This window comes from Hirundo rustica, chromosome 23 (genome assembly GCF_015227805.2).
Source record: "Hirundo rustica isolate bHirRus1 chromosome 23, bHirRus1.pri.v3, whole genome shotgun sequence".
NCBI lineage: Eukaryota > Metazoa > Chordata > Aves > Passeriformes > Hirundinidae > Hirundo > Hirundo rustica.
The window spans coordinates 3,912,667-3,939,723 of NC_053472.1; the positions used below are offsets into that span (position 1 = coordinate 3,912,667).

The 27,057-nt window shown below is 47.4% G+C and overlaps 2 protein-coding genes across 2 annotated transcripts in view; both read right to left on the bottom strand.

Annotated features, from left to right (window-relative positions):
• Nucleotides 1-844: 844 nt before the first annotated feature.
• CRTAM (cytotoxic and regulatory T cell molecule) lies at nt 845-12,484 on the bottom strand. The gene is made up of 10 exons (XM_040084916.1): nt 12,199-12,484; nt 9,193-9,348; nt 7,339-7,491; nt 6,478-6,609; nt 4,204-4,374; nt 3,378-3,809; nt 1,962-2,066; nt 1,444-1,590; nt 1,177-1,260; nt 845-1,063 (listed from the first exon to the last, which is right to left on the bottom strand). The coding sequence occupies exons 1-10, from the start codon at nt 12,482-12,484 to the stop codon at nt 921-923; spliced, it is 1,809 nt and encodes a 602-aa protein (XP_039940850.1). The 3' UTR covers nt 845-920.
• A 1,320-nt stretch (nt 12,485-13,804) lies between these two features.
• Nucleotides 13,805-27,057, bottom strand: part of UBASH3B (ubiquitin associated and SH3 domain containing B) — a 67,459-nt gene continuing 54,206 nt past the window's right edge. Inside the window, exons 8-14 of the mRNA XM_040085183.2 lie at nt 26,346-26,466; nt 25,378-25,500; nt 23,025-23,117; nt 22,050-22,194; nt 19,900-20,006; nt 18,933-19,042; nt 13,805-17,906 (exon numbers count right to left, since the gene is read on the bottom strand). Coding sequence (XP_039941117.1) covers nt 17,769-17,906; nt 18,933-19,042; nt 19,900-20,006; nt 22,050-22,194; nt 23,025-23,117; nt 25,378-25,500; nt 26,346-26,466 — 837 coding nt within the window. The 3' untranslated portion in view covers nt 13,805-17,768. The remainder of the gene's footprint in view (nt 17,907-18,932; nt 19,043-19,899; nt 20,007-22,049; nt 22,195-23,024; nt 23,118-25,377; nt 25,501-26,345; nt 26,467-27,057) is intronic.

Consider the following 27,057-nt stretch of genomic DNA (forward strand, 5'->3'; position numbering starts at 1 on the left):
ATGAGATTCATGAAATTTACAGTGTCTGGTTCTGGGCTTTTCGGTGAGAAAGACAAGGAGGAACTGGAGGGGAAGAACTTCCTTCCATGGAGGTGGCAGAGCCCTGGAAGAGCTGCCCAGGGATGTTTTGGATTCTCCCTGTCTGGATTCATCCCAACCCCAGCTGGATATGTCCCTGTGTCCCTGCCCCAGGTGACCCTGCCTGGCCAGGGGGGTTGTTCTGCGTGATCTCCAGAGCTCCCTTCCCACCCCAGTTCTATTCTGTGAGTCTGCAAGTGACAAAAAAAGCATTGTAATTCACATTTCCTTTATTTTAGGGATTGGTTTTTATCCTTCTGGAACAGGAAGGGTTCCTGTGAAGTCCTGGAGAACTCCCAGCTCTCCTACTGCCCTCATTCCAGGATTTGGGCAGTCCCATGGGGAACATCCCCTTTTCATCTGAACACTTCACAGAATCATCAAATCACAGGATAATCTGGATTTCTGTTTGGGGTTTTTTTTAACTCTTCGGACATCAGGCTGTTTCCCAGCTGCAAGTCCAGGTTTGGGGTCACAGGGAGAAAAGAAAAGTCACAGTTGGTTTGTAGCATCTGGGATTCCCTGCTCAGCCCAGTGGTCAGAGAGGAGGTGGCAAAATCAATCATAAATATCTTCATTTGAGCCTGGGTGTCCTCACAGGACCCTGATTGCTGCTGATTGCTGTTCGTGGCAGTGGTTCGTGAATCCCCCGGGGGTTCCAGGGCAATCAGTCCAGGTTTCCAGGAGCACCAGCCCCACCTCCCTGTCCTGCTGGGTGACAAAACCATCCCCAGGTGGCTTTGGGATGGAGCTCCCTGTCCCTTCTGCTCCTTGAAATCGAGATCCCTGAAAACTTTAATGCAAATAGCCCGAAACTGCAGTTTCCTGCACCTTCTCCACAGTTATACATCTGTCTCCCTTCCACACTCAAACATTTTCGCCACGTTTTTGCCTCCTGGATTCTTCTCTGGGGTTTCTGGAATCTTCTCTGGGGTTTCCACATGTCCTTCTGTTACATATTGCATGTTGGATTTGGGATTTACAGCTAAAACACAACACATATTTATTATTTATTATTAGTGTCTGCCAGCTGCTCTGGCCACGGTCAGCAGCAATGAAATAAAACAAGAATTATTCATGTCGATTAAAGCTTTTTACCTTGTCCATTCTTCTCATGGCCTGGACTCTCTTCGTTAGATCTGGATTTATAACTCTCCAGCGTCTGCTCTGAAACATCATTTTCTGTGGAAAACCCAAATTGATTTACAAGAATGAGTTTGTTTGCTTGTTCGTTTCCCCACGATTCTTGCTCACCCTCTGCCTTGAGCATAAAAATCCCGAGAGAAGAGTTATAAAATGGGGATTCCATCAGCCTGACCCCCTCGGGGATGGGATTGAGCCAACGATCCCAAGGGCAGCTCTCACCTCTCTTCCAAACTCCGTGGGCTTTCTTCAGCTTCACCATGAACAGCAGGACAATGACGAGCAGCACGAAAATCAGAGCAGCCACCAGGATGGGCAGCAGGAGATTCTTCTCCTTCTTCACGAAGCCTTTGGATTCAGGGCTTTGCCCTGTAACAGAGATTTGTGTGGTGAAACGTCCCGCGAGTCTCTGGTAATTAAAACGGGAATGATTTCACCTGGATGGACATGGTGGGAGAGCGGCATTCACCCGATGGATTGTGAAGAATTCACATTCAGTGAGTTTTGGGCTTAATTTTAGGATCGGGGGTAATTTTTTTTTGTTTTTTTTTGTGGCACGAACAAGAAAAACTGATTGAACTCGGCAGCTTTGTGCTTCGGCCCAGCAACCAGTAAAATTTAACTTTTCTTTGGGTGATGGAGATGGTTGTGTTCCCGTGGCATCCCCCAGGATTAGAGGATTGACCCGTGAGAAGATCTGGAGCGGGTTTGTGGTCAGGGTTGGAAACTCATCGAAGCGCTCATACCCAGGGTGGAAATCCCCGTCGTGTTTTCACGTGGTGGTGACACCTCTGTCCCGGGAGGTTCCTCCTCGGTGCCGTTTGCACTGGGTGCTGTTCCAGTCCCTGCAGGAAGGGAAAGGAGAACAAAATTTCTCTGCAGGGAGGTTTAAGAAATGCTCATTTCCCCAGCAGCTTCAGAGCACCAGGTTTTGCCCCCGATGTAAGGTCTGGGCTCACTTCCTTAACTCCGTGTTTAATTTTATCCTTTGTATTTACTATTTAAAATACTTTGTATTTTATTTTATTTATTATTTAATTGCATATTTTTTAATGTTTATTAACACGTTGCTAGACAAACAATTTACAGCCAATTTGAAACCAAGCTGAGCCTGGTAATTTTGGAACTTTCCTTGCGCATCAGTTTGCTCCTCTAGCCTGAAAAATCAGCGGTGAGCAGAAATCCTTCTGCTTACAACAGATATTTTGGTATTCGTGCCCTTGAGCCCTCCTTTCCTGATAAGCCCTGTCCTTTGCCACCACCCCCAGTGTCCGCTGAGGGAATTTCTCACCACTGAATCCACCAGAAGTCGACGAACCTCCCATTTGTGCTGTTGTTCCTTCAGGCCCTGTGCAGACAGAGAGGTGAGCTCTGATTCCTTATGGACACAGACAATACATCCTTAGGTGCAATTACACAAAATGCATAAATATATATAACCATTAACTTTGACTTGCAATGCCGAAATGATGGCTTGTGCTGTGTGCACCAAAACTTTGCGTCAATAAGAGATTTTTCCTTTCCTTTTCACGCCCAGTAAAAGCCGCAGGATTGCAGCGTGGTTTGGGTTGGAAGGGACCTGAAAGCCCCTCTGGTTCCATCCCCTCTTAGCAGACTCAGGCTCCCTTTCCGTGGATGCTGTCCTGACACGTGTCAGGATTTATCAGAGCAGGATTCATCAGGATGTGTTCATTTTGTGCTCTTTGCCGTCGCTGACGTACCGATTTTAAACCAACAGAAACAAAGAGCTGGGGCGTTTCTAAAGCAGCAGCTGATTTGTCACCGCAGGGCCCGTGGTGCCAAGCAGGTGCAAAACTCTTGGTGGGGTTTATTTGGGCTGTGGAGCTTTTGGTTGTGCTGGGAAAATAAAAACCCCAAACCCCTGAGCCGGGGAAGCGCAGGCTGGTGCGAGCAGGGACGAAGAGTTGTTGCACAGTGCCATCTAGTGCAGCCCACCCAGAGCGTGCCAGCCTGGCTCCCACCCTGCCCGTGCCCTCCTTCCTCCGGAGGAGAGGGATTTGGGCCGCTCGCACGGCTGGGAAACTGAGGCAGCAAGCAGGGAGTGCTCTGTGCCCCACAGCGTGGGGCGGGATGTGCGCCGCGCCCCGCTGCGTTTCTGTGCTCGTCATTTCGGGTTTGATGAATTCCAAACTCACCCTCGGATGTGGCACCTGGGAGGTTCGGCTGGGCTGGTGCTGAGCTGGGAACTGCTGAATCTTCTGGGGGTGCAGAGGGGCTGGAAGCTTCTGGATCTTTTTGGGATGTAGAGGGGCTGGAAACTTCTGGATTCTCTGGGGATGCAGAGGGGTTGGAAAATCCTGGATTTTCTGGGGATGTAGAGGGGCTGGAAACTTCTGGATCTTTTGGGGATGTAGAGGGGCTGGGAGCTTCTGGATCTTTTTGGGATGTAGAGAGGCTGGAAGCTACTAGATCTTCTGGGGATGTAGAGGTGCTGGAAGTTAATGGATCTTCTGGTGATGCAGAGGGACTGGAAAATCCTGGATTCGCTGGAGAACTGGGAACTGCTGGATTCCCTGAAGGGCTGGGAACTTCTGCATCCTCTGAAAGTCCGGTTGATTTGTTGCAGCCTAAAGAAATGCCCCCCAAAAAACCAAAAATCAGAAGAGGCTTTGCCACAGAGCAGATCCTTGAAAATCTCCCCTGCCCTGCTCCGTGCTCTGGTTTGGGGTTTCTGTCTGGTCAAGGGTTTTCCTTTCAGTCCCATCCTCCCACCCTCAGCTTTCCTGCCCTCAGAATGTATTTGCTGCTCTAAATGAGCCCTAAAATGAAACTCTGCTGCTGGGGGCTCGGGGCAGGTGCTGCTGCTCAGATCTGTCACCCAGGAACAACCCCAAACCCTTTCTGCCGCCGGTTTAAAAGCAGATCCTGCACTCAGACTCTGAGCTGCTGGGTGAATCTGCAGAATTTCCAGCACCTCAGGGCAGTTAAATCGGAGAGGCAGAGCTGGAGGAGCTGCAGTACCCGTGCTGGGGAGGTCCTGGAAGGGGAGAGATGCCATCAGCCTCTGTCCCCTGAGTGCAGGGTGCTGGATGGCGCAGCTGGCTGTCACTTTGGGGCCGTAGCTGAGGATCCTCAGACTGCTGCTTGTGCTCCATTTCTTCCCATCAGCTCCCAGCTGGTGCCTGGTGTCACCTGCATGCCCGTTGGGCGAAAAAAATGTGAGGGCTTCTGGTCCAGAGCAATAAATAAAAGCATTGACAGCGCCCTGAAATCCTGTTCTCCATGGCTCCTGCAGCACAGGTTGGACCCTTCCCCTTTTCCAGCTGCTGGAAGGTAAACACGAGGATTCCTTGCCTTGCCTTGCCACGGGGAGTTAGGGGGAGTCTGGTGTGATTCCCAGTCCTCCGGGTAATACTGATGATATGGAAAAATAAAACGGTGTCTGACGTGCCCAGAGATGTGTTTGAACAGCCCTGCTGGAGAGGGAGGTGTGTCAGCTGTTTACCTGAAGGGCACAAATTATTCTGTTTGTAGCGCAGAGGTTCTGATGCCTCCCCTTGCTCTGTTACCCTCAAATGAAAGAAATCCCGTTTCCAAATGAACATTTTACAGATCAGCATTCCTCAACCCTTTTTTCCATCCCCAGCAGGGCCAGGTAAGAGCTCCAAAAGGATTTCAGAGTGCTTTTGCTGGGAAGGGAATCATCTTTGACAGCACCAGCTCAGTGATTACAGCTGGCTTGCCCCTGCTGAGCCCTGGTGCAACTGAGGTGTTGCCAGTAATTAAGATTAATTAGCTATTTTCTAATTAGTGTAAATATTTGCAGGAAGTGATTTAAGCTGGCAATGGAAGGGGGAGAAAGGAAGGAAGGAGGGAAGGAGAGTTACTCCAAGCCTTCAAAAAATGGATAAAAAAAACCCTCCACATGCAGAAATTTGAGAAATAGTGGACTAGGGCAATGATTTTTTAAATTTTTTTTTTTTTTGTCTTTCAAAGAATTAAATTTTTGTCTCCCACCTCTTCATGCAAACGCTGCTGCTCTGAAAGCCAGCCCCAGATAAACCAACCCGACAGACATAGCTCAGGTATTTTTTCCTCTGCTCCAAAGGCAAGGAGGAGATAAAGATAAGCGGAGGTTTTTGGTAAAATATCGGAGAAATGCATTGCAGGCTTGAAGGAGGTGTTTAGTGTCTGAACTGCGCGTTGTGATGTCACAAATAAATCACTTTCTCAGCCTGGTTTCAGGCTCGGGGAGCCCCCTTCTTCTAGAAAACCACTGTGAGGAACAGATAAAAAATCAGGGGGACATATCGAGGTTTTTATGAGTTCCCAGTTGGTATTCCCCAGGCTCTCACCCTCACACACAGCCCAGCTCTCCCCAGACACAGGCAGGATTTAAAAACCTGCTTTTCCACCATCCCAACGCTGCTCTGGAGCACCTTTCTTGCATTAATACCCGTGTATCTGCCAACCTGATTCATTTTTATTATTAATTCTGTCTATATTCAGGCCACAAAACACAATTCTCTGCTGTTTTCTAGAGCTCTTATTTAAAAATAAACCATCTTGGGGCAGGGGATGTTGCAGGTTCAGCTTTAAATACGTTGCTTGATGATGCAAAACACAAGTAAGAGCTTGCTGATGTGTGAAAGAAAAGACATTTGCATCCGTGAGTGTTTTTCTCACATTTTGATGCAGATGTGCCCTGGAGCTGATAAAGCAGTGATTTTTAGAATAATGCTATTTATAGCACGGTTAGGATGGCAGTTACTCGTGTAGCAGACAGGTTAAAGGAGAAGAAAGGCTGCCGGGGCTTGGAAAATCCAGAATTTGGGTTTGTTTTATCCCATTTTTATCCCATTTTAGTGCTGAGGTTCCAGGGATTTGCACTGATTTTATCCCAGTGGAATTCAGCGCTGAGGTTGCAGAATTTTGGGGTTTATTTTACTCCGCTGGAATTCAGGGCTGAAGTTCCAGGGGTTTTGGTTCATTTTATCCCAGTGGAATTTTGAGCTGAGGTTCCAGGGGGTTATTTTATTCCACTGAAATTTAGAGTTGAGGCTCCAGGGGTTTTGGTTCATTTTATCCCTGTGGAATTCAGTGCTGAGGTTCCAGGATTTTTCCCTTTATTTCACCCCACTGGAACTTCGTGCTGACTGTTCCCCAGACCTGCACCAAGCTGTACGGCTGAGTGGCAGACCCAGCTGATATTTCACCCTCCAGCATCTTTAAACCACCCAAAACTGATAAAACCCCCAAATTTCAGTGCTCAATCCCTGGTCTTTGAACTCTTACCTGGGAGCTCTATCCCGTTGTCCAACAGCCAGGAGATCTGGGGCTGGGGTTTGCACCCCTGGGTGTGGCAGGAGAGTTTGATGCCTCTTCCCGAGTCCTGGGATACTTCCAGCACTGGATGGGAAGGAGCAGCTGCAGCAGGAAGATTTAGGATCAGTTTAGGGGCATTTTCTACTCATTTTTTATGAGCATTGTTGGAGGGGATTGTGTTGTGTTTTATCTCCTTTTTGCCAGGGTCAGGATTAAATGGTGTTTCCTGCTCGGACTCAGATGTTTATTAATTCTTATCAATGTCACAATCTCACAAACTGTGAGTTCTACAGCACTTCAAGCTGAAAAAACAAAAATGGAGCGCTATCTCTCTCTCTGCAAGGCCTTTTAAGGGTAAATTGTCCAATTATGAAATGACACCTAAATTATTTTCACTTTTAACCCAATAACCAACCACCCGTGGCCCGCAATGTGGATTTTTCTGCCCAGTTACAAGATCCCAGCCAGACCCATGAAGAAGAAGGTGAAAAAGGAGGATTGAGCCTCTGCCCTAAACCCTCCACCTTGCTCTGTTTATATTACTATATTCTAAACTTAAACTCTGAGTTTTGCACCCTGTGACATCACACACTTCTATCCAAACCCCACACGCACAATCCCAGCGCTGTCACTCCATTTTGGAAGCTGTTCCAGGTCCAGTGCAGTGTTTGCTTGGGGGTCAGTGCCTGGCAGCACAGAAAGCCTGGAATTCCCAGCGCCCAGGGCTCCAACAGCACTGAGCTAAAAGCAAAATGCTGTTGAGCACCAAAAGCAGGTTTGGATTTGAGGAGCTCCTCTGGAAATAAAAAACAACACAGTGAGGGAACTCACCCAAAATCTCGACATTCTGGCTCTTGCTCTTGAAGTGGCTGCTGTAGTAGAAGCAGCTGTAAATTCCTTCATCCTGCACTGTCACGTTGGACAGCTGGATGGATAATTCATCCTCGGAGTGGCGGAGGAGTTTGTACCTCTGGTCTCTTAAAACTGCAAGGGAAAAAGCCAGCACACCACGGGGGTTGGTACAGGAGAGGAAGTCAAAGCATGAGGAGAGTTTTTGTTTTATGGCATTTTAAAATTTCAAGTTTTTAATGAAAGCATCTCCTAGGGCTCCTCTGCTCTTCCTTTCTCTCTCTTGACTTTTTAATCTTTAATTATTTCCTCCTGCTGCATAATTTACAGGAGTCCTCAGGGTCAGCCCAACAAGTCCATGAAATTTTCCCACAACTGCTGCACAGAAAATGAAATTTTCTGCCCATAAATTGAACTGAAACTGGGGGTTTGCACCACCATCAGGGTGAAAGAGACCTCAAAAACTCTCTTTTTTTATTTTATTTAATTTTTTTAGCTGAGGTTTTGACAAAATACTGAGCTGGAAGGAAATCCCAGCAATTTCTGGATTAAATATTAAAGGATTTCGAGACCGTGGTGGTGTAAGACTCACAGCTGAGCTGTCATATTTGTAGAGAAAACCAGAGGGAACTGATTCCCAAAGTGGTTCATTGGAGAAGGAACGTGACAGAGGCTGCCAGTGGTGACTCAGATGGAGAATGAAAAGCTCCATGTGCAGTGCCAGCTTTGGTTTCTCCCTAAACAAGGGGGAGGAACCTTGCTTTTGCACTGCAGAAGGGAAATATCCAGCGTGCCTCAACTTCTCCGGGGTCCAAACACTTTGGGAGCTCCAGTCCTTGTGGGTGTTTCTCCAATGGATGCTCAGCTCCTTCCCTGCCCCTAATGAATTGCTGACCTCTATGGTATAAAATACTGAGAAAAAAAATCTGCAATGAATATAAATATATGTCAAAAACGGAGATAACTGATGGTGATTTCCTCCAAGGTCTTGTGAGTGAATAATCAGATTTTTTGACTGCAGTGGGGCAGAGGAACTCCTGCCACAGGCTGCTGGGGATTTTGGCAGCCTGGATGTCCCAGCAGCACAGGGTGGGTTGCAATAACTGCATTTCCCCATGGATCAGCCCCAAGGGTCAGCTCCATTTCCCCATGGATCAGCCCCATGGATCAGCTCCATTTCCCCATGGATCAGCCCCATGGATCAGCTCCATTTCCCCATGGATCAGCCCCATGGATCAGCCCCATTTCCCCATGGATCAGCCCCATGGATCAGCTCCATTTCCCCATGGATCAGCCCCATGGATCAGCCCCATTTCCCCATGGATCAGCCCCATTTCCCCATGGATCAGCCCCATTTCCCCATGGATCAGCTCCATTTCCCCATGGATCAGCCCCATGGATCAGCTCCCTGGATCAGCTCCATGGATCAGCCCCATTTCCCCATGGATCAGCTCCATTTCCCGCACGGTTCATCAAATGGCCCAAAGTGATCAAAGTGTGCAAACCCGTGACCATTGTCCATTTTGGGTGCAGCCCCTGGGGGGCTTTGTGTGCCCTAAATGTCCCTGAAGTCCCTTCAATAAACAGAAATGATTTTTATTCTCTTCATCCTGTCTGGGCTCTTTTTTTAGGCAGCCCCAAATCCCCCTCAGCTCCTGGTGACCACGAAGGGACAGGAGCCCTTGAAGGATCCTCTGGCCCGAGTAAAACCCAGCTACAACCCCCCAGCACCGGGACTTTTGGCACCAGAGTCCCCGCGGCCGGGGTGGCAGCAGGGACAGCTCGGTGTCCCCAGCCCCAGTGGGAGGTGCCACCACGCTGGGGTTTCACACTTACCCCGCTGGGCGTTGAGGAAAATGGTGAAACCCTGAGGGTTCAGCCACTGCAGGGTAGAGTTGCTGCTGCTGCTGGGGGTGCTGAAGGTGCAGCGAAGATTTAGGTTTTCTCCTTCCTTCAGCGTCACAGGGTCGCAGGCAGCCCCTGGAAACCCCCCTGCCATGCATCAGGGATAAAAAAAAGTGGGAAATTGGGACATGAAGCAAAGCAGCAATGTTTTTGCACAGAGCAATGTGTTAGTTTTCCTTTTTCTCTGTGTTTTTTTTTTTTAATATTTCTACGTTGCCAGTATGGATGTAGGGATGTAAATAAATTATTGTCGTTGGTCAGGTCAGCAAAGCACTGTGTGACGAAGGTTTGGGACCTTCACCTGCCAGCATGACCAGATTTAATGATTAATCCAGTTTTAGTCATTAGCCAAGAAAGTATTTCGTTATTAGCCAACAAAAAACTGAAGCAGACCCATTTCATGCACTCTCTCCCTGTATTTAAACACAAACATTCAGTTTTCACTTATTCCATTATTATAACTAATAATATTTAAAATTCCTTCCAACCCAAGCCACTCTCTGATTTTAGCAGAGCAGTTCCCATTCTGGAACTGCTGAACTCGATTTACCCAGTGTGTGGCTGAGCAGTGACTGATTTCCCAACAACTCTCAAAATGAGGCTTTTTTATTCAGAAATGAAACTTCTTTTGAAAAAAAAAAACAAAACCAAAACCAAACCAAACCTGGCCTGGCACAGGTTGCTAAAATGAAATTTCACTCTCTCTTCTCCCAGCTCATCTCACAGGCGGGCAGTAAAATACAGGTTTTTTTCTCTCCAGACATTCTAAGGCAGATAAAACACTTTATGGAAATATTTGATGACCTGGAATGAATTGCCTTCTCCAGACAAAATCCATGCCCTGGAGAATATTAAGATTGGTGCCTGGGTTGGAGTTAAGTAAATAGGCAGCAGGAGAGTTTTGTTCTCATTCCTGTTTTTTGTGTTTTGATTTGATTTTCCAGGGAGCTGTCGGCTGCCCGTTCCCACTGCACTTTGGGGAAATGAATCTTTTTGGGCTTCAGGGAAGATTTTCAGGTTCTTAAAAATTTGAAATTGCTCAGAAATTAAGTTTTTTGTTTTTTTTTTTTTTTTTTGGGGGGGTGCATTTTGCTGGAGCTGATTTTTGTTCCTGTAGAATCAGCCTCGACTCCCCGTAAGACAGCAGTTTCCCATGGGGATTGTGGCTCTGCGTGTCCTTGAGAGGAGCTGTGGCAGGAGGTGAGAGTGGTTCAGAGCCAGCTGGAGCTGTCTGTGGTTTTCCACAGGCCCCTCGGGTATTTCTGTCCCCGTGATGGTTTCCTGTCACCACCGGCAGCGTGGGGTCTGGCACATCACACCTTCGGGGGGTGAGAGCGGCGAGGCTGAGCTGCAAGAGGTAGGGGGAATTTATAAATGGAATTTCCATGGGAGACCACTGGAAAATGGGTTTCATTCAGAGCATGACTCACAGGGCAGCTCTTCCCTGCACGGGGGCTCTGCCCTGCAGCCACTGTGCTCACTAAATGTGATCCCTGAATAGTCCCCATGGCACGGGATGGTGGCTTTTGGACCATGTGGGACCCACCTGGAAAAACCAGTCCGACATCAAGTGGCGGATCCACCTTCTTGAACAGAAAGGGCAGCAATTTCATGCTGGGAATTGCAGGATTCACCCAGCAGAGAGGTTCTACTCTTGCTGCTATTCTTGGAGCCCCCAGGAAGTGACTGAGAGCTCCTTGCACTGAGACCTGCGCTGAGAGCATCGGTGCAGAGTTGTCTGTGAGCCTCTAACCCACACTCACCCCATTTCGTGAGTTAGTTTTGGTGCAGGGTTGTCTGTGAGCCTCTAACCCACACTCACCCCATTTTGTGAGTTAGTTTTGGTGCAGGGTTATCTGAGAGCCTCTAACCCACACTCACCCCATTTCGTGAGTTAGTTTTGGTGCAGGGTTGTCTGTGAGCCTGTAACCCACACTCACCCATTTATTGAGTTAGTTTTGGTGCAGGGTTATCTGAGAGCCTCTAACCCACACTCACCCCATTTTGTGAGTTAGTTTTGGTGCAGAGTTATCTGAGAGCCTCTAACCCACACTCACCCCATTTTGTGAGTTAGTTTTGGTGCAGGGTTGTCTGTGAGCCTCTAACCCACAGAGCCACCTCTTTTATTGAGTTTTGTCCTGGCTTCTGACCTGTGAATGGAGTCGCATTAATCCTGGAAGCCAAGGCAGCAGCTACAAACTCATCCTGCAGGAGTCTGTGGCAAAATGGGGGAGAGGGGCTGTATTGGGAATTAGCAAATGGTCAGCAACAACCCTGCAGAGGTTTCTGCTCCAGGGTCTGCCAGGGAGGGAGAGGGAATATTGCCCAGCCCCAGGACGGTGCATCCATTTCTCCTGCCAAGCTCAGGAGTGAAGCCTGCAGGATCCTGGATGTGGATTGCTGCCTTGCTCCTTCCTTCCCTGGATCCTCTGTCAGATCCTCCTGAGACCCTCTGACTGTTTGCCACAGTCAAATATGAACCTGTCACACACTTCTGTGTCTGAAGGGCAGAGGAAATGGAAACAAGCTGCCTCCTCTAGCAGGAGTGAGGAGACTGCATCCAGAGTGCTTTTCTTTTGCAAAGTGCTTTGCAAGTTCTCCCTGAATTGCTCTGACTTCCATCAGCCCCTTTTTTTCACGAAGCCTGGACAAAGGCACACTTGGATTTCCGACCCGGGAAAAGCAGGCAGCGATCCTCCGTCCAAATTTAGGGCAGAAACTTTTGATACCCCAACGCTTTGTCCCCTCAACCTGACGGAGACCTGATCTCACTGACCCTGGGTTTAGGAGTCGGAGAGCTCTGGGAATGCGGGTGACAACGTTTTGTCACCCAGACGCCAACAGCACCGCCTCGAGCTGGGTGCCGGGACTCTGGAGCAGGGTTTTCCCAGCAGGACCGAAAAGGAGAGAGGTGGAAGGAGAGAACGCCGGGCTTACCTTGCAGCAGGAGCAGAGGCAGGGTGAGCAGCACCCCGGGCACGCTGAGCAGCACCCCGGGCACGCTGAGCAGCACCCCGGGCACTCTGAGCAGCATCCCGGGCAGGGTGAGCAGCACCCCGGGCACTCTGAGCAGCACCCCGGGCACGCTGAGCAGCACCCCGGGCACTCTGAGCAGCACCCCGGGCACTCTGAGCAGCACCCCGGGCACTCTGAGCAGCACCCCGGGCAGGGTGAGCAGCACCCCGGGCACTCTGAGCAGCACCCCGGGCACGCTGAGCAGCATCCCGGGCACGCTGTGCCGAGCCGGTCTTGGCTTCCTCCCTCTGCCGCTGTCCCCGCTCCCTTTTCAGCGCATTTACCGTGACTTCACCGCCCCGGGGTCTCTGCCCCCTTCCCTCGCTCTCCCCGGCCCCACCTCGTGTTTCCACTGTGTTGGCGAGCCGCGGGGACAGCGGTGACCTCACGGGTGGCTGGTGGGCGACAGCCCTGGGGGAACTCGGAACTTCACCGCCGCGGCTCTGCCCGGCTCTGCCCGGCTCGGGGAGGGATGCTCGCAGAGGGAGAAGGTGAAAGATTAGTGAAACACGGGTTTGGGGTCACCCCGCCGCTGTGGTGCCGCAGGATTTCACCCGCCCGAGCTCAGGAGGCAGCAGGGAAGGCAGAGCTCGTTCAAGGCTGTTTAAAAACCCGTTTTAAATCCCTGGGTTGAAATGCTATCACTCCCGTGCCGATGCGCTGCTGGACCAGGAGGATTTTGGCCGGCTCCGCCCGCAGGGATGCCGGAGGAAGCAGCGGTGGGATAAAGGGAGCTGGTTGTGGTTTGCGGCTCCGCAGGGAGGGCAGAACACGCTGGGCGCCGGCGAGGAGCCATGGGGACAGCTGCAGGACACAATCCGCGTTTCTCCTCTCTTTGGTTATTCCAGCTTTGTGTCCCCCCCAGGTGTGCGATGGCCACTGACACCACATTCATCCAAGTCTATCTTTTATGATTTGTGATCTCCAGAAAGGAAAATTTTTGGCAGATCTTCTCCTGGCCTTCCATTGCAGCAGCTCAAAATTTGGTGTGGGCAACTATTAGCATCAAAATAAACGGAATTTAGTAAGATAATCATGGTTAGGAAGACAATTATGGTCTAAAACCTGTGTGTGCTTGAGTGAAGTGGACAAAATTGTTAATTATAAACGCAGTGTGTGTGTTTTATTCCTGATTCATTAGGACCTGTTTCCATGAAACTTTTTGGTTGATAAAAGCTGTGGCTTTTGTGTTCAAAGTCATTAATTAATTTTACTGGAAAACAGAGCTACAGGTCACGAATTTAAAGCAGCTGAGTTGAAAGATAAAAACTCTCGATGGTTTAAAAAAAAAAAAAAAATCCAGATTTAAAAAGTTTGGTTTAAAAGTTGTGCCTTCAGTCCCACACATCGAAACCTGAGGGTGAAATAACTCCGGGGAAAAAAAAACTGAATCCAGAGGGAAAACCTCATCCCTGAGCATGGAAAACTGGAGTCGAGAGAATTTTGTGCCATCTGCTGTCAAGAGAATGAATTTCAGCCTCAGGAAAAGAAAAACGCAGCTCAAAATTCCACCACACTCCAGAGGAAATCTGAAATAGGAAGGGTGCTTGGCATCTTTATTAATTCACCTACGAGATATTTTTGTCTGACTTCCGAGAATTCCATTTAATGTGAGAAGCAAATTAAAATGCAGTGGTTGTTTTAACAGTTGTTAGCACTCCAAACTGAGATTAAAAACAACCACGCACCCCCCCCCCCCCGCCTGCCCCACCCCCAAAATAAAAAAATACAGATGTCACAGGTAATTACAGCTATTTTTGGCAATACAATTATTGGGGTTTTTTAAACAGCAGACTTTTTTTTTTTCCCCTCAAATAAATACAATCTGCTCACACTAAATTAAAAAAAAAAAAAAAAAAAAAAAAACAAAACAACAAAAAAACCAAAACATAACAAACAGAATGATACAACAGGTTGAAAATGAAACAAACAAAATAAAAAGTTGATAACATCAAGTCTGAAGAGATGTCATGGAGAGAAAGTTCAGAAAATACATTTTAATGGGAAATAACGAAGGAACTGGCTGAGTATTTTTCTGTTGTGGGTCATGAAGATTCCCTGGGGAACGAATTTGAGGAAGTGGGGAGCAGCAAGAAGTGATTTCGAGCCTTTGCAGCCAATCACAGCCACTGTTAATTACAATTATTTTGCTCATTGATCGCCATCCCGGGCACGTCTGCTCCCCCATCGCTCCTATTTGCGACTCCAGAATCGTTTCCTCTCTGCCTCCTCTGAAAGAAACGAGCCCAAACCACAAACCAAAGCCATTATTTGGGGATAAAAATTACCATTCTCAATAAACTCCCAAGAATTTCATAGCAGGAGGAGGCTCCTGGCCTCAGCCAACTTCTGTCTGAAAGTGCTCAGTGAAAAGAGAGTGAAAAGGGAAATACCAGTTTTTGACTGAAGTTATCACGGTCTGGATCCTCATTTTGCATAAACAAGCAAAGCTCTGTTGATTTGAGTGCAATGTCAATTTAATTCTTGTCTTTTTCTAAGCCATACGTCGCAAATTATGAAAATTAACCATTTATTCTCGGCAGGTTTGCAGCTTTTTTTTTTTTTTTTTTTCCTTTCCCTTAATTGTGGAGAGAAGAAAAAACCTGGGAAGTGCTGTAAGAATAAATCTTGGGATCTGACACAGCTCACGGGGAAGGAAAAGGTTTTGGAGAGATCAAGTTTAATGTTCTGGGCCAAAACACTGGAGTGACATTAAACCCACATTAATGAGCAGCGATGGGGTGAAAGTGAAGCAGCAATTCTTTTGTCTTCTTAACCTTTCAATAATAAATGTAAAAGGAACAATACTTTTTCTCTTTTTTTTCCTTTTCCCAAAAAAAGCCTTTTCAACACCAGACTGCTTAACACAAAACCCCCAAGAAAACTCAAAACGCTGAAGAAAATAAGATTTTTCTCCCTGCGATTCTTGACACCTAATTCCAGACGAGACTACAATTGTCAAAATATTTCCCAAACATCCAAAAATATATATATATATATATTTAAAGAAGAGTATTTTAACATCTACCTCCTCAAGCAGAACACTTTTTTTCCTCTATGATATATCAAAGAGCAGCTAACACCGCTCAAATTGTGCATCCAGCTTTTGCTCCCTCTGTGTTTCTCGTGCTTCTAAAGAAACCCCTTTTAATGTCACCCAAACCAAACAGGATCCGAGCAGCCTCCACTCTTTCTACAGGCAATAAATATTAGAATATAATGATATTTCTTGCCCCAGTTTACGCCTTGATTGCACGAAGCAAAAAAAAAATATCTGGAGAATTCACGCGCCTCAGCAACCGAATTTTTTTTTTTTTTTTCAGTGTGATTGCCAAAGATTTAATTTTAAACTTTTTGCACGGAGGAAAAACAAGCCAGAAATGCTCTTCAGAATGTCTCTACACAGCCAAAAAAAAAAAAAAAAAAAAAAAAAAAAAAAAGAGTTTAAATGATAATTAAACAATCAACCTGACAGCGATAAAACCACGCGGGAACAGGTTTGTTTGTTTTTTTTCTTCCTTCCTGCCCCATCCTAAATTTTCTCCCTGACTTTTCAGTTCCATCCCTGCTACAATAAAGCACGCACGAGTGTGCTACACAGTCCTAAAGGTAGAAAGAAGGGGATGTTCCTAGGGATTGTGGGAATATCTGGGATATTGCCCGGGATGTGCTGTGCCCTCCCTGCAGAGCTCCAAACTGAGCTCAGCCCCTTCGGACTGGCTCCATCCCAATTGTCCCGGGAATTGCAGGTTGTCGCTCCTTGGTTGTCGTGGCAGCTGGGGGGAGCTGACACCAGCCCTGCCCAAAGGGGGAAATCCACCAGAACACCACCCAAAAGTTGATTTTTTCTGTGATTAACAAACGTCAAGCGTTGACTTTGCTGCCTCTGACCCGTTTCCGACGAGGGCATTCAGCGCTTTGGGCAGAGGCAGAGCTGGGCAGGGACGGCACAAAGTCCCTCCTGCACCACCTCAGCTGCTGCTTTTTGCTTCATTTGGCGGTTTTTATCTGCTGCCCCATCCCTGGCAGTGTCCAAGGCCAGCCTGGTGTGTCCCTGCACATGGAACTGGATGAGCTTTAAGGTCTTTTCCAACCCAAACCACTCCGGGATGATTCTGTTCCTGGGAATACTCAGACTTGTGGCCCAAACCAAGGAAGGAGTGCGCCTAAATCTCTTCCATCGCATTTTTTAGGTACCTGCTGACAGCAAACCTGCACTGTTGAAGTGTCTTCAGCAACTTTTGGACCCAAGGCTGATGATTTTAGGCAATTCTGACCCTAAAACCTCTGCTCTGATGTCACTTCATGGTAGAAATACCCACTGTGGTGTATTTTGGGATGCAGCTGCTTTTAGCATCCTGCAGGCTCTGGCACCAAGAGCATCCCCCTTGTGGTCCCAAACAGCTTGGTTAGAGATGGAAACCCTCCTCTTCCACTTCCCCCAAATCCCAACCCTTCCCTCCCTGGATAAACAGCATAAAAAGTTGTTCCTAAATTGAAGTTTGCTGGGGTTTTTTTTTGATGACAGATGGCACTTGGGAATTAAGGGTAGGGAAGCAAAGCACTCAGAATTCCAGCTGAATTCCAGCAGATTTTTCATCAGTCTCACCAAGACAGCCAAAGGGACACAAAGCCACTGCTGGGTGAACGGCCAGCACAAAAACCCCAGTACAAAAAGGCAAAAGCCCCTTTTTCCAAACCTCCCGAAGGGAATTCAACCCCCACAAACCTTTTAGGTTAGGGCACGCAGGTGGGTTTCAATAACCAAAGTAAAAGAATAAAACCCCAAATCTGAACTCCCTAAATGGCTCAGGTTTGGTTGGAGAAGGCTTCTTTTATCTCAAAGAAATTCCTCCCATCTTTTGCTGCACTGGCTTTTGATGCTCGAACCTCACCTGTAACCGATGCGAAATTCGGAATTTCCCTCTGATTCGGAGTTTTCCTCGACACCAACCAATCTCTGCATATTTTGAGCACTCCCATCTCTGCTCAGGCAGAGGCAACGCTGGACTCATTTCCAGCCTCGGGGACACACTTTTATTATTCTTTTTTTTTATGTAAGGTGCTGAGGCTTCGGGGGGCTGGGAGCGGAGCAAGCACGAGGTGCTGAACAAGGCTGCAGGAGCTTTGCAAAAATAGCAGTGAGAAAAACAACCCCAGCATCCTGCCTGACGCGTTTCTACCGTGGTGCAGGTGGCAGTGAAAGTGTCACCAGAGCTCCCTTCAAGGTGAGGAAACCAACCCCGAGCTCTGTGCAAGAGCCTCGAGCTGTGTTTTAATTTCCCCCCCCTCCTCCAAGCAGCCCCTTTTTGTTGTAAATGACTTTTTTTTGCAGGGCTGTGGCTGTGTGAGATATGCTTTGAGCGACCCACTGGACAGATGATGAGGGGTTTTTTTTTTGGTTTTTTTTTTTTTCCCCCTCTGTCAATAAAACACAAGGAAGAAGAGACGTTCTCCAAGGCTGGGAAAAGCTGTCCTCGCTGGGGCTCTCCCTACTCCTGCAGGAGGGTTTCTCTCCAGTTAAAGCCTCCAGTTGGTCCATGTGTGAGAGGGAGGATGGGAGGGTCTGTGAGCTGCCAAACACCAGTGTCCCCCAGTTCTTCGCAGGAGCAAAACCCCAGGTAGGGAATCTGTGAGGAGAGAAGTGGGAATTAAGGCAAAACAGCAGGGACAGAGCTGGGCAATCCCAAGGGATGAAGCCCTGCTGTGCTACTGCAGGATTTCACCCTTTTTTCCTCTCTTTTCCCTCTCCCAAAGTCCATTTTCAGATGGTGACTGACAGACTGTGCATCACTGCCTGTGCAAAAAAAACTGGGGAAAAAACCCAGATTATATCCTGGGAATGTGGGTTAAAAATGTAGTTTTGAATGGAGTGTAAGTTTAAAAATGTAGTTTTGAATGGAGTGTAGTTTTAAATGGAATGCAGGTTTAAAAATGCACTTTTGAATGGAAGTTAGGTTTAAACAGGGACCAGCTCAACCCAAATGTGGTCCCAAACCAGCACAGCTTTGGGGGAAATATGGATGTTCCTGCAGGTCAGGGGTTTCCAGATGAGCCCTGCATATCCCAGGGAGCCTCTGCGAGGCTGGCAGAGGGCAGGAAAGGAGAGGAAGTAAAATAACCCCATTACAATCTCCAGCCTTCTGATGGTCAGCATCTCTTTAGAGGAGAAGGGGGAGTGCTGTAGGGCTCAGGAGCCCTGCTGGCTGTGCTCAGGGGGTTTGGGGCTCTCTGCACAGCCCCTGGTAGCCAAAAAACACCAAACAGTCCCTGCAAACCTACTTTAGGTGGATGTCTGACCCCAAAAAGCACCAAACAGTCCCTGCAAACCTACTTTAGGTGGATGTCTGACACCACAAAGCACAATAGAGTTCCTGCAAACCCATCTTAAGTGTACATCTGACCCCAAAAAGCACCAAACAGTCCCTGCAAACCCATTTGAGGTGGACACCTGACCCCAAAAAGCACAAAAGAGTTCCTGCAAACCCACCTCATGTGTGTACCTGACCCACACCCTGCCCCAGCCTCTCAAACCCTTTCTCCTTCAGCCTCCTGACTCCTGAAATGAGTAAAGCTCAGGACAAAGCCTGCTCCAGCAGACTGTAAATTGGTTTTGTCCCCGCAGAGCCAGGGCTCTGCTCCTTGCTGGCAATTACCTTTCGGACCATCTGCACGAAATCCTTGGAGTTCTGAGGTGACAGCCCTTGGAGCTGGCAGGTACAGGCCTCCAGGGAGGACGCGTGAGCCACGAGCAGGATGTTATTTCCTGAAATGAAATGAGAATCGCAGCCTGAGGAGGGAGGTAAAGCCAGATTTAGGGGCTGGGTGCCCAGGATGGAGCAGGCATTTGAAACACTTGGTCACACAATGACACGTCAAACTGTGAGCAAAGGGGGAAATGCGATTTGTTAACACGTTCAGAGCATTTCCCAATTTCCAGGGTAATGGTTAACTCACTCCTACTCCCTTCCAAAACGCTTTCTGGAGAAAACAAGAATTCCAGCGAGATTCCAGCTGTGTTGGGAAGCAGATGCTTCTTGCCTAGGTAAAAAATTAATTCCTATCACAACAAACACTTTAATTTCACTTGCTGGCTTTCCACAGCGGCAGCTTCACGTCTCCATTTCCAGGATCCTTTACAGCCAACGCCCCACCGTGCTTCTGAATTCTGTGTGAAAACACCAGAATTTAGGAGTTCTCAGGGTGTTGTGGCTGAACAACAACAGCTAGGGATTTTTAAAAAATTTTCAATGTTTTGTTTGGAGAAATGCTCTAAGGTCTTTATGGGGATATAACTTGGAGGAGGAGCTCAGAGAGGGGAGGGAGAACGCTCCATTTAACCCTGGGAACACACAGCAGAGGGCAAATAGCTAATTTGGGAAAGAAACAGCTGCCATTGGGTCAGGGTCACTAAAATAATTCTGCTATTTAACTTTATGGACCTCTCTTGTGAGTGTATCTGAAATGACAGCTCTGGTGCAGGGCATTCCAATGCTTCTGGGAGAGAGGGTGAGGGATTCAGGTGTGGGAATTCATCCCCGAAGAGGGAAAGGTTGGTCAGGAATATTGGAATTCACACCCCAGCATGCCTGGCTCGGTTTTCACCCCCTCTGCAGCACTCACCTTTGCCTTTACATTCACTGATGATTTCCTTTGTTACTTGGTAGCTCCTGCTTATGTAGGTATCATAAGACTCAGAGACCACCAGCTTGCTGACAGGAATATGAGGTCTGTGAGCAGAAAAAACACGTCCAGTAAATGGTAATAGCAAAAACATTCTAAGCGCAAATTGTGATTCATCTGGAAGTGTCTTTGCTGAAACTCTGAAATCCCCAGAACTGGGAGCCGCTGCGGTGATCTTCAAACTTCCAGAATGATTTGTTTGCCACTCCTGAGTGGAGATATTTGGGAAAATGAGAACAGCTTCCTCCGATGGGGAGCAGTCCGTGGAGAGAGCCCGGGACACGCTGGCGTCCCCTCTGCCCTGGAGATGCTCCTCTGCGCTCATTTGGGCTGCTCTGTGGAAAAACTTCCCTCCTGGGAGGGTGTTGAGGCCCTGGCACAGGGTGCCCAGAGCAGCTGTGGCTGCCCCTGGATCCCTGGCAGTGCCCATGGCCGGGTTGGAGCAGCCTGGGATGGTGGAAGTTGTCCCTGACCATGGGATGAGATTTAAGATCCTTTCCAACCCAAGCTGTTGAGTGAATTTTTGATTCTCTGTGCCTTTTGTTAGAAGATTTCGGGGCTCTCCCACCCCCATCAAGTCAGGGAGAGGCAGGAGAAGCTGTCCCAGCAGGAGCAGGAGGGGACAGCGGGACAAGGACGGTGTCACCCGGCGTGGAGCAGCAGCTGCTCCATCCCTGACACCCCTCAGAGGCAAACTGCTGCTCTGGCCCGCTGCAAAGCTGGGAAAAGCTTGGCTGAGCCATCCCCTGCCCAGCCAGGGCCTTGCTGGGATTTTCCTGGCCAGCTGGATCAGCTGGAGGGGTTGGTGTGCACAGGGACTGGCAGCAGCTGCATTCTCCTGCTGGAGTGCAAAGAAAAATGCGACTTTCAGGCAGTGCTCTGACCCACAGGAATTGTCCTTGGGAGAGGGGACAGAGCTCTCTCTCCCTGCCCCACCTGAGCTGACCACACCGAGCAGCTCTTCCCTCACACTCCGAACATTCCCTACGGTTTTTCCCAGAGGACAGGGATTTTTGGAGGCAGAAACTCTCCTGACTCACTCTGCTGCTGTCAGCCACGTGATGCCCTTCCAGGGATAAATGCAGGGTGAGGAATTTTATTTAGATACCCTGGAAGTGCTGGAATTTCAGCTGCAATGACACAGCACAAGCGGCTCCTGAATTAAGTAGTTTATGGTATAACCAGCTATGAAAAAAAATCAGGTTTTTTTAAAAAATCTTTTTCTTCTTTTTTTTTTTTTTTTAACTCTTAGTGTTTCAATTGCTTATTCCACTTGAAGATTCATAAACACAGGTGAGAAACACCAGGATTTCATAACGCTCAGAAGCCCTGACACAAAATATTTGCCACCAAGCCCTTGTAGGTGGCACTCCTGCTTGTGTTAGCTGAGCCCAAACTTCTAAGTTTTAGGAAAAGCGCTAAAAATCTGTTTTGAGTTCCTTGGCAACTTGAAAGAACCCAGGATCCAGCACAAGGAGTGCTGGAAAGAAAACCTCCACGATCAGGAGGAATTGCCAGTGATGCGGGAAATTTGGGAAATTTTAAAAGAAGCTGATTGATATATCTATATCTATATCTATATCTATATCTATATCTATATCTATATCTATATCTATATCTATATCTATATCTATATCTATCTATATCTATATCTATATCTATATCTATATCTATATCTATATCTATATCTATATCTATATCTATATCTATCTATAGATGTAGATATAGATAATATTATATCATATATCATATATCATATATCATATATCATAGAGCATAGAGCATAGAGCATAGATCATAGAGCATAGATCATATATCACATATAATGATAATAATTATATTATATTATATTATATTATATTATATTATATTATATTATATTATATTATATTATATTATATTATATATATATTATAATATATAATAATTATATATATATAAAATTTTCAGGTCAGCACGGCAGCCTCCGAGTTTATTTTGGGAGCCTCGGCAGCTCTTCCAGTCAACGCCTAAACTCCCAAACCCGGCAGAGCTCGGTGCTGAAGCTCCAAAAGAGCAGCCCCAGGCCCTCTGATGCCAGCGAGCGCTACCTGTAGGTTGTATCGACGCTGAGAGTGGCTGCAGCCAAATCCACGGGGGGGATCCAGGCTGGCAGGGAGCTCCCGGACACCCACTTGGTCCACTCAAACAAGCCCGGCTCTATCCGGATTTTCAGGTTGTTCTCCTGCTGCATGCCTGGAAAAGAGGGAGAGGAGGCCAGGTAGCAACGGAAGCAGCTGGGGAGGAGGAGAGCAGCTTTAATTCTTCAGTTCGATTGTTTAATTTGTTATTTTTCTAAGGCAAATTAAGTATTTAATGCATTTATTTAATGTGTGCCGGGGAATGTCAAGCTCTCGCTGGCAGCTGGTGCAATTAGGAGAGGCTCCTTATGGATTGTGCTAATATAAAATATATCCCTATGGTAATTGATAATTGCCATTCCCTTAATAGATAATAATTACTATGACAATATACTCATACATATACATATACATATACATATACATATACATATACATATACATACAATAATAATCTATATTATAACATGAATTCTATATTATAATATGCATTCTATATTATAACATGGATTATATTATAATTATAGCTACATATAGAAAAATATAATATATAATATATAATATATAATATATAATATATAATATTATATATAATATTATATATATAATATATAATATTATATATATAATATTATATATATAATATATAATATGTAATATATAATATAGATATTATATAGCTATAATAAGTTATAGATTTACAGATATTATAGCCATAAATTATATATGATAAAATACACATTCTACATAATGTATATAAATAATAAATGATATCCAACATAATATAATAATAATAATATAATAAAATAATAAAACAAAAGCGTATAATTATGCTAATTAATTTTATAATAAAATAACATTTTAATTCAGGTGGTGAATGAAATTTTTACCTGCTTGTCAGTGTTTTATGCAGAAAATGGGGCGAATTCTGCCTGACTTTCTTACCTTTCAGGATATTGTGAGCGGTCTGGACACACCGCAGCGATGGGGAGCTGTAGATGTAGTCTACGATGGTGTTTGTTTCCAGCAAGGCTTCACCTGCAAGGAAGTTTTGATCTTTGGGAATAAACTCAGGTAAATGGCACTGCAAGGAGCTGCTTCTCAAAAAGCAGCCCGAAAAAAAAATCTGGCAAAGGTCTTGGATTTAATTTCATTTCATTTGTAAGCCGCAAATCAAATGATTCAACACGACTCAAACCCAGCGTAATTGAACTGGCTGGATTCTCTGCTAGCATAAATCAGCATTTCATTACACAGGTGGGAGATCACTGCAAACGAGATAAGAATCAACTCCACCCTCAGGGCTGTTGATATTCCTGCAGCAGGGTTTTGAATATTCCTGCACTGCCTGGGGGAACCAAGGGAGAGCAGGGATCTGCTTGGGGTCACGGCAGCCACATTTTCCTTCTCTTGGAAGAGCAGGACAAAGGAGTGGCAGCAGGGAGGGGACATTCACCCTGACAGTGGCTGTCACCACGCCAGGCTGCCCTAGAAATGCCCTGAGAGAAGTGGGGTCATTTAGGAGAGGGACATCTACCAGCCCTGGGAGCTGCTCAGGGGTCTTGGTCATCACAGGAATCATGTGAAGGTCACACGGTGCCACCACAGCTGCAGCCGTGTCCTTGGACCCCTGGATGCCACAGCCAAATGCGTCCTTGGAACCTGTTAATGCCACCAGGAAAGTGTGTCCTCTGACCCTTTTAATGCCACACAAAGTGTGTCCTCAGATCCCTCTAATGCCACCAGAAAAGTGGGTCCTTGGTCCTCTTTTAATGCCACCAGCAGAGTGTGTCCTCAAACCCCTTTAATGCCCCACAAAGTGTCCTCAGGCCCCCTCAATGCCACCAGCAAACTGTGTCCTCTAATCCCCTGAGTGCCACAGCCAAGTGAGTCCTGGGACCCCCCAAATGCTACCAGCAAAGTGTCCTTAAACCCATTCACTGACACCAGGAAAGTGTGTCCTCCAACCCCTTTAATTCCCCACAAAGTATGTCCTCCAACCCCTTTAATTCCCCACAAAGTATGTCCTCCAGCCCCTTTAATTCCCCACAAAGTGTGTCCTCAAACCCCTTTACTGGCACCAGCAAAATGTGTCCTCAAATCCTTTTAATTTCACCCGCAAAGTGTCCTCGGACCCCTTGAATGCCACCAATTTTGTGTCCTTGCCGCCCTTTACTGCAAAGCGTGTCCTTGCAGCCCTGAATGCCACGGCAAAACGTGTCCTTGGACCTCTTCAAAGTGTCCTTGGAGCTCTCCAATGCCACCCCCAGTGTGTCCTTGGCCCCCTGAATGCCACCAGCACGGGGTGCTGTGACGCTGGCAGCCCCCCTTCTGTCCTGAGCAGATTGCAAACCCTGCTGCCATGTGGCCGGGCTCCTGAGCATGCTGCTGCTGCTGCTGCTGCTGCTGCACAGTGATTTATTCGTGTTCAAAAAGGCCAGGATAATTTTAGCTGCCCTAGTTTTGGACGTGACCAGCGAGGAGTGCTCGGAAGGATTTGAGTCGGAGGAAAGGCTCGGCGCTGGAGCTCGCGTCCTTAAGGGGCTGGGCTGCCCTGGCCACAGCTCTCAAGATGTGATGGCAAAAGATTTGTCTTTGGTTGTACACAAACCAACAGGCTCAGAGCTCAGGGATGAGGACGGGGAGGGTGGGAGAGGGCTGGGAATGATTTGGGCTGTGTTTGTGACAGCACGAAGCCAGGCAGGCTGATAAAAGGATGCTGGTGTGGCAAACTGGATGGAAAAAAGCGTATTTTGTATGAGGTGACAGCCACAGTGCTGCATTTCTCCCAATGTGGATAAGAACAGAACCTTCCCAAGGCACCCATCCTTTGATGGCTCTGATTTCACCCCACAACCCACATTTCTGCTTTGCCTTTTCCTCAGCTGCAGCAGCTGAAGGAGGTGAGGTTTCCTTTGGAAGGGGGAAATTGCTGGGGAAGGTGAAGGGACTTTGCAAAGTTCCTTGAAAGATTTAAATCCCCTCAGCTCGGGGCATCCAATCCGTTTTTTCCTGCCTTGCACTTTTCCCTTCTCTGATGGGAGGTGTGGGAGGAAGACAGTGAAGCTTCCTGGGCAAGAACTTCATGGAACGGCTTGGGTTGGAAAAAACCAAAAACCCTGCGGGCAGGGACACCTTCCACCGTCCCAGGTTGCTCCAAACCCTGCCCAGCCTGGCCTTGGACACTTCCATGGATGGACAACGCATGCCAGAGCCTCCCCACACCCACAGGGAACAGCTCCTTCCCCAAATCCCCACCCCTGAGTGAGGAAAGCTTTGCCTGCTGAGCAGCACTCACCCACGAGCCTCGCCTGGGTGCAGCCCAGCACGGTGATGGGAGCGTCTTTTTCGTAATCCCTGAAACCACCACTCCTCTGAGGTAAGTTGTGAGGCATATTCAGGTTACTGCGCATGTACCTGCCTGCAGGGAGAGGTGCCAAGCTGGAATTATCCCCTCAGACAGAGGCAGGAACATCACACCTGATCCTCCCCTCTCCCAACACCTCGGCTTGGTGTTTGCAGGTTGTTTTTTTTTCCCCCCCGCGTCGACCCAACAGGAATCTCACGGAATTAAATTAAACACCTCTCGCCAGCTCAAAATCAGCACAGAATATTGCTAAGGTTCTAAAAAAAAAAAATAAAAAAATTCAGGATTGATTTCCCCATTGGAAAGTCATTCCTATCCCACAACAAACATCACATTTTTACAGGAGGCTGTAAAGTTTGTTGTGGGATAAGAGCTCTGACTTTTAAGAATGTCAGAGCTCTTCAGCCACAGTTTAGAAAGAAGGGAGTTGTGAAATCATCCTTTCACTACAAGGTGTTTGTGTTTTTGAACAGAAAAAAGACTTTTAGGACAGATTTCTCATCAGCCTCAAGGCCAACAGATCTTAACGTTATAATTTGTTCACTATAGTCTGAAACCCGAGCATAATACTGGGTTAAAAACATCAATTTATGCCCCAAAACCCACTCTGAGCAATGTTATTTCCATTTAGGACTAAGAGCCAGCAGTGCAAATTTTTTTTTTCTTGACGGCAGCGAATGTTTTCACTGAGCACTGACTACCAACATCATGACTGCAGTTTCTCTTTGGTGACGTAACTGTCATAATCAGCCCTGCAATATCATCCCAAATCTTGGCAAACAGAGTATTTCCCCGCTGGATGCACAAAAAGCATCACTTTATGCTGAAACCCAGAGCTTCCACCAGGCAGTGGCCACTTCCCCTTCCTCCATCCAGTCCTGGGATACCCCGGGGCTCACCTTTGGCGTCGAAGCACTGGGACAGCCAGTACTTCCCAAAAACCACATCCATCCTCTCGCCGTGCCTGCAGACGAACAGGCAGCGCTTCTGAGGGCCCGGCTGGCTGCTGATCCTCAGGGGCTGCAAGGGAAGTCGATGCCTTTATTTTTAGCTTTCGTGTTTTCCAGATTCTGCACTGTGTCGGTACATAACTCTGAACTTCACACACAGTGTTGGCCAGTTCTCCTCACAGCTCAGTCACACAGAACAATCCTTCTCCAGCCCCAGAACCAAGGACACCGCTGCAGCTTCGGGCCCAAAGAGTGCAAACAGCAGAGAGCTGAGGAGAGCAAACTGGGAGGGTGGGACTGCATCACCTGAGGTGTAATGGACACTGAACCCCAATATAGAAATGGACCAAAACTTATAAAAGTGGGAAAACTCGTGACCCCTGGTTCATCTTGGGTGTAGCCTGGCCAGGCTTTGTTCTGCCCACGGTGTGTCCTATAAAATCCTTTTAATAAATCCTGCTTTATTCCTTTAACTCTGCCCAGCCTCTGCTCCAGGGAGCCTCCCAAGGCATCAAAGTCACAGCGGGTTTGACCTGCAGCAGAGCGGAGAGACATCTGAGCGAGCCACAGGAGCCAGCGCCAGCACCCCCTGCCCTGCCCCTGTGCAAACATCACAGGGAAGGCTGCAGGATTTATGGCTTTCATGGGTTTGTGGAGCTCT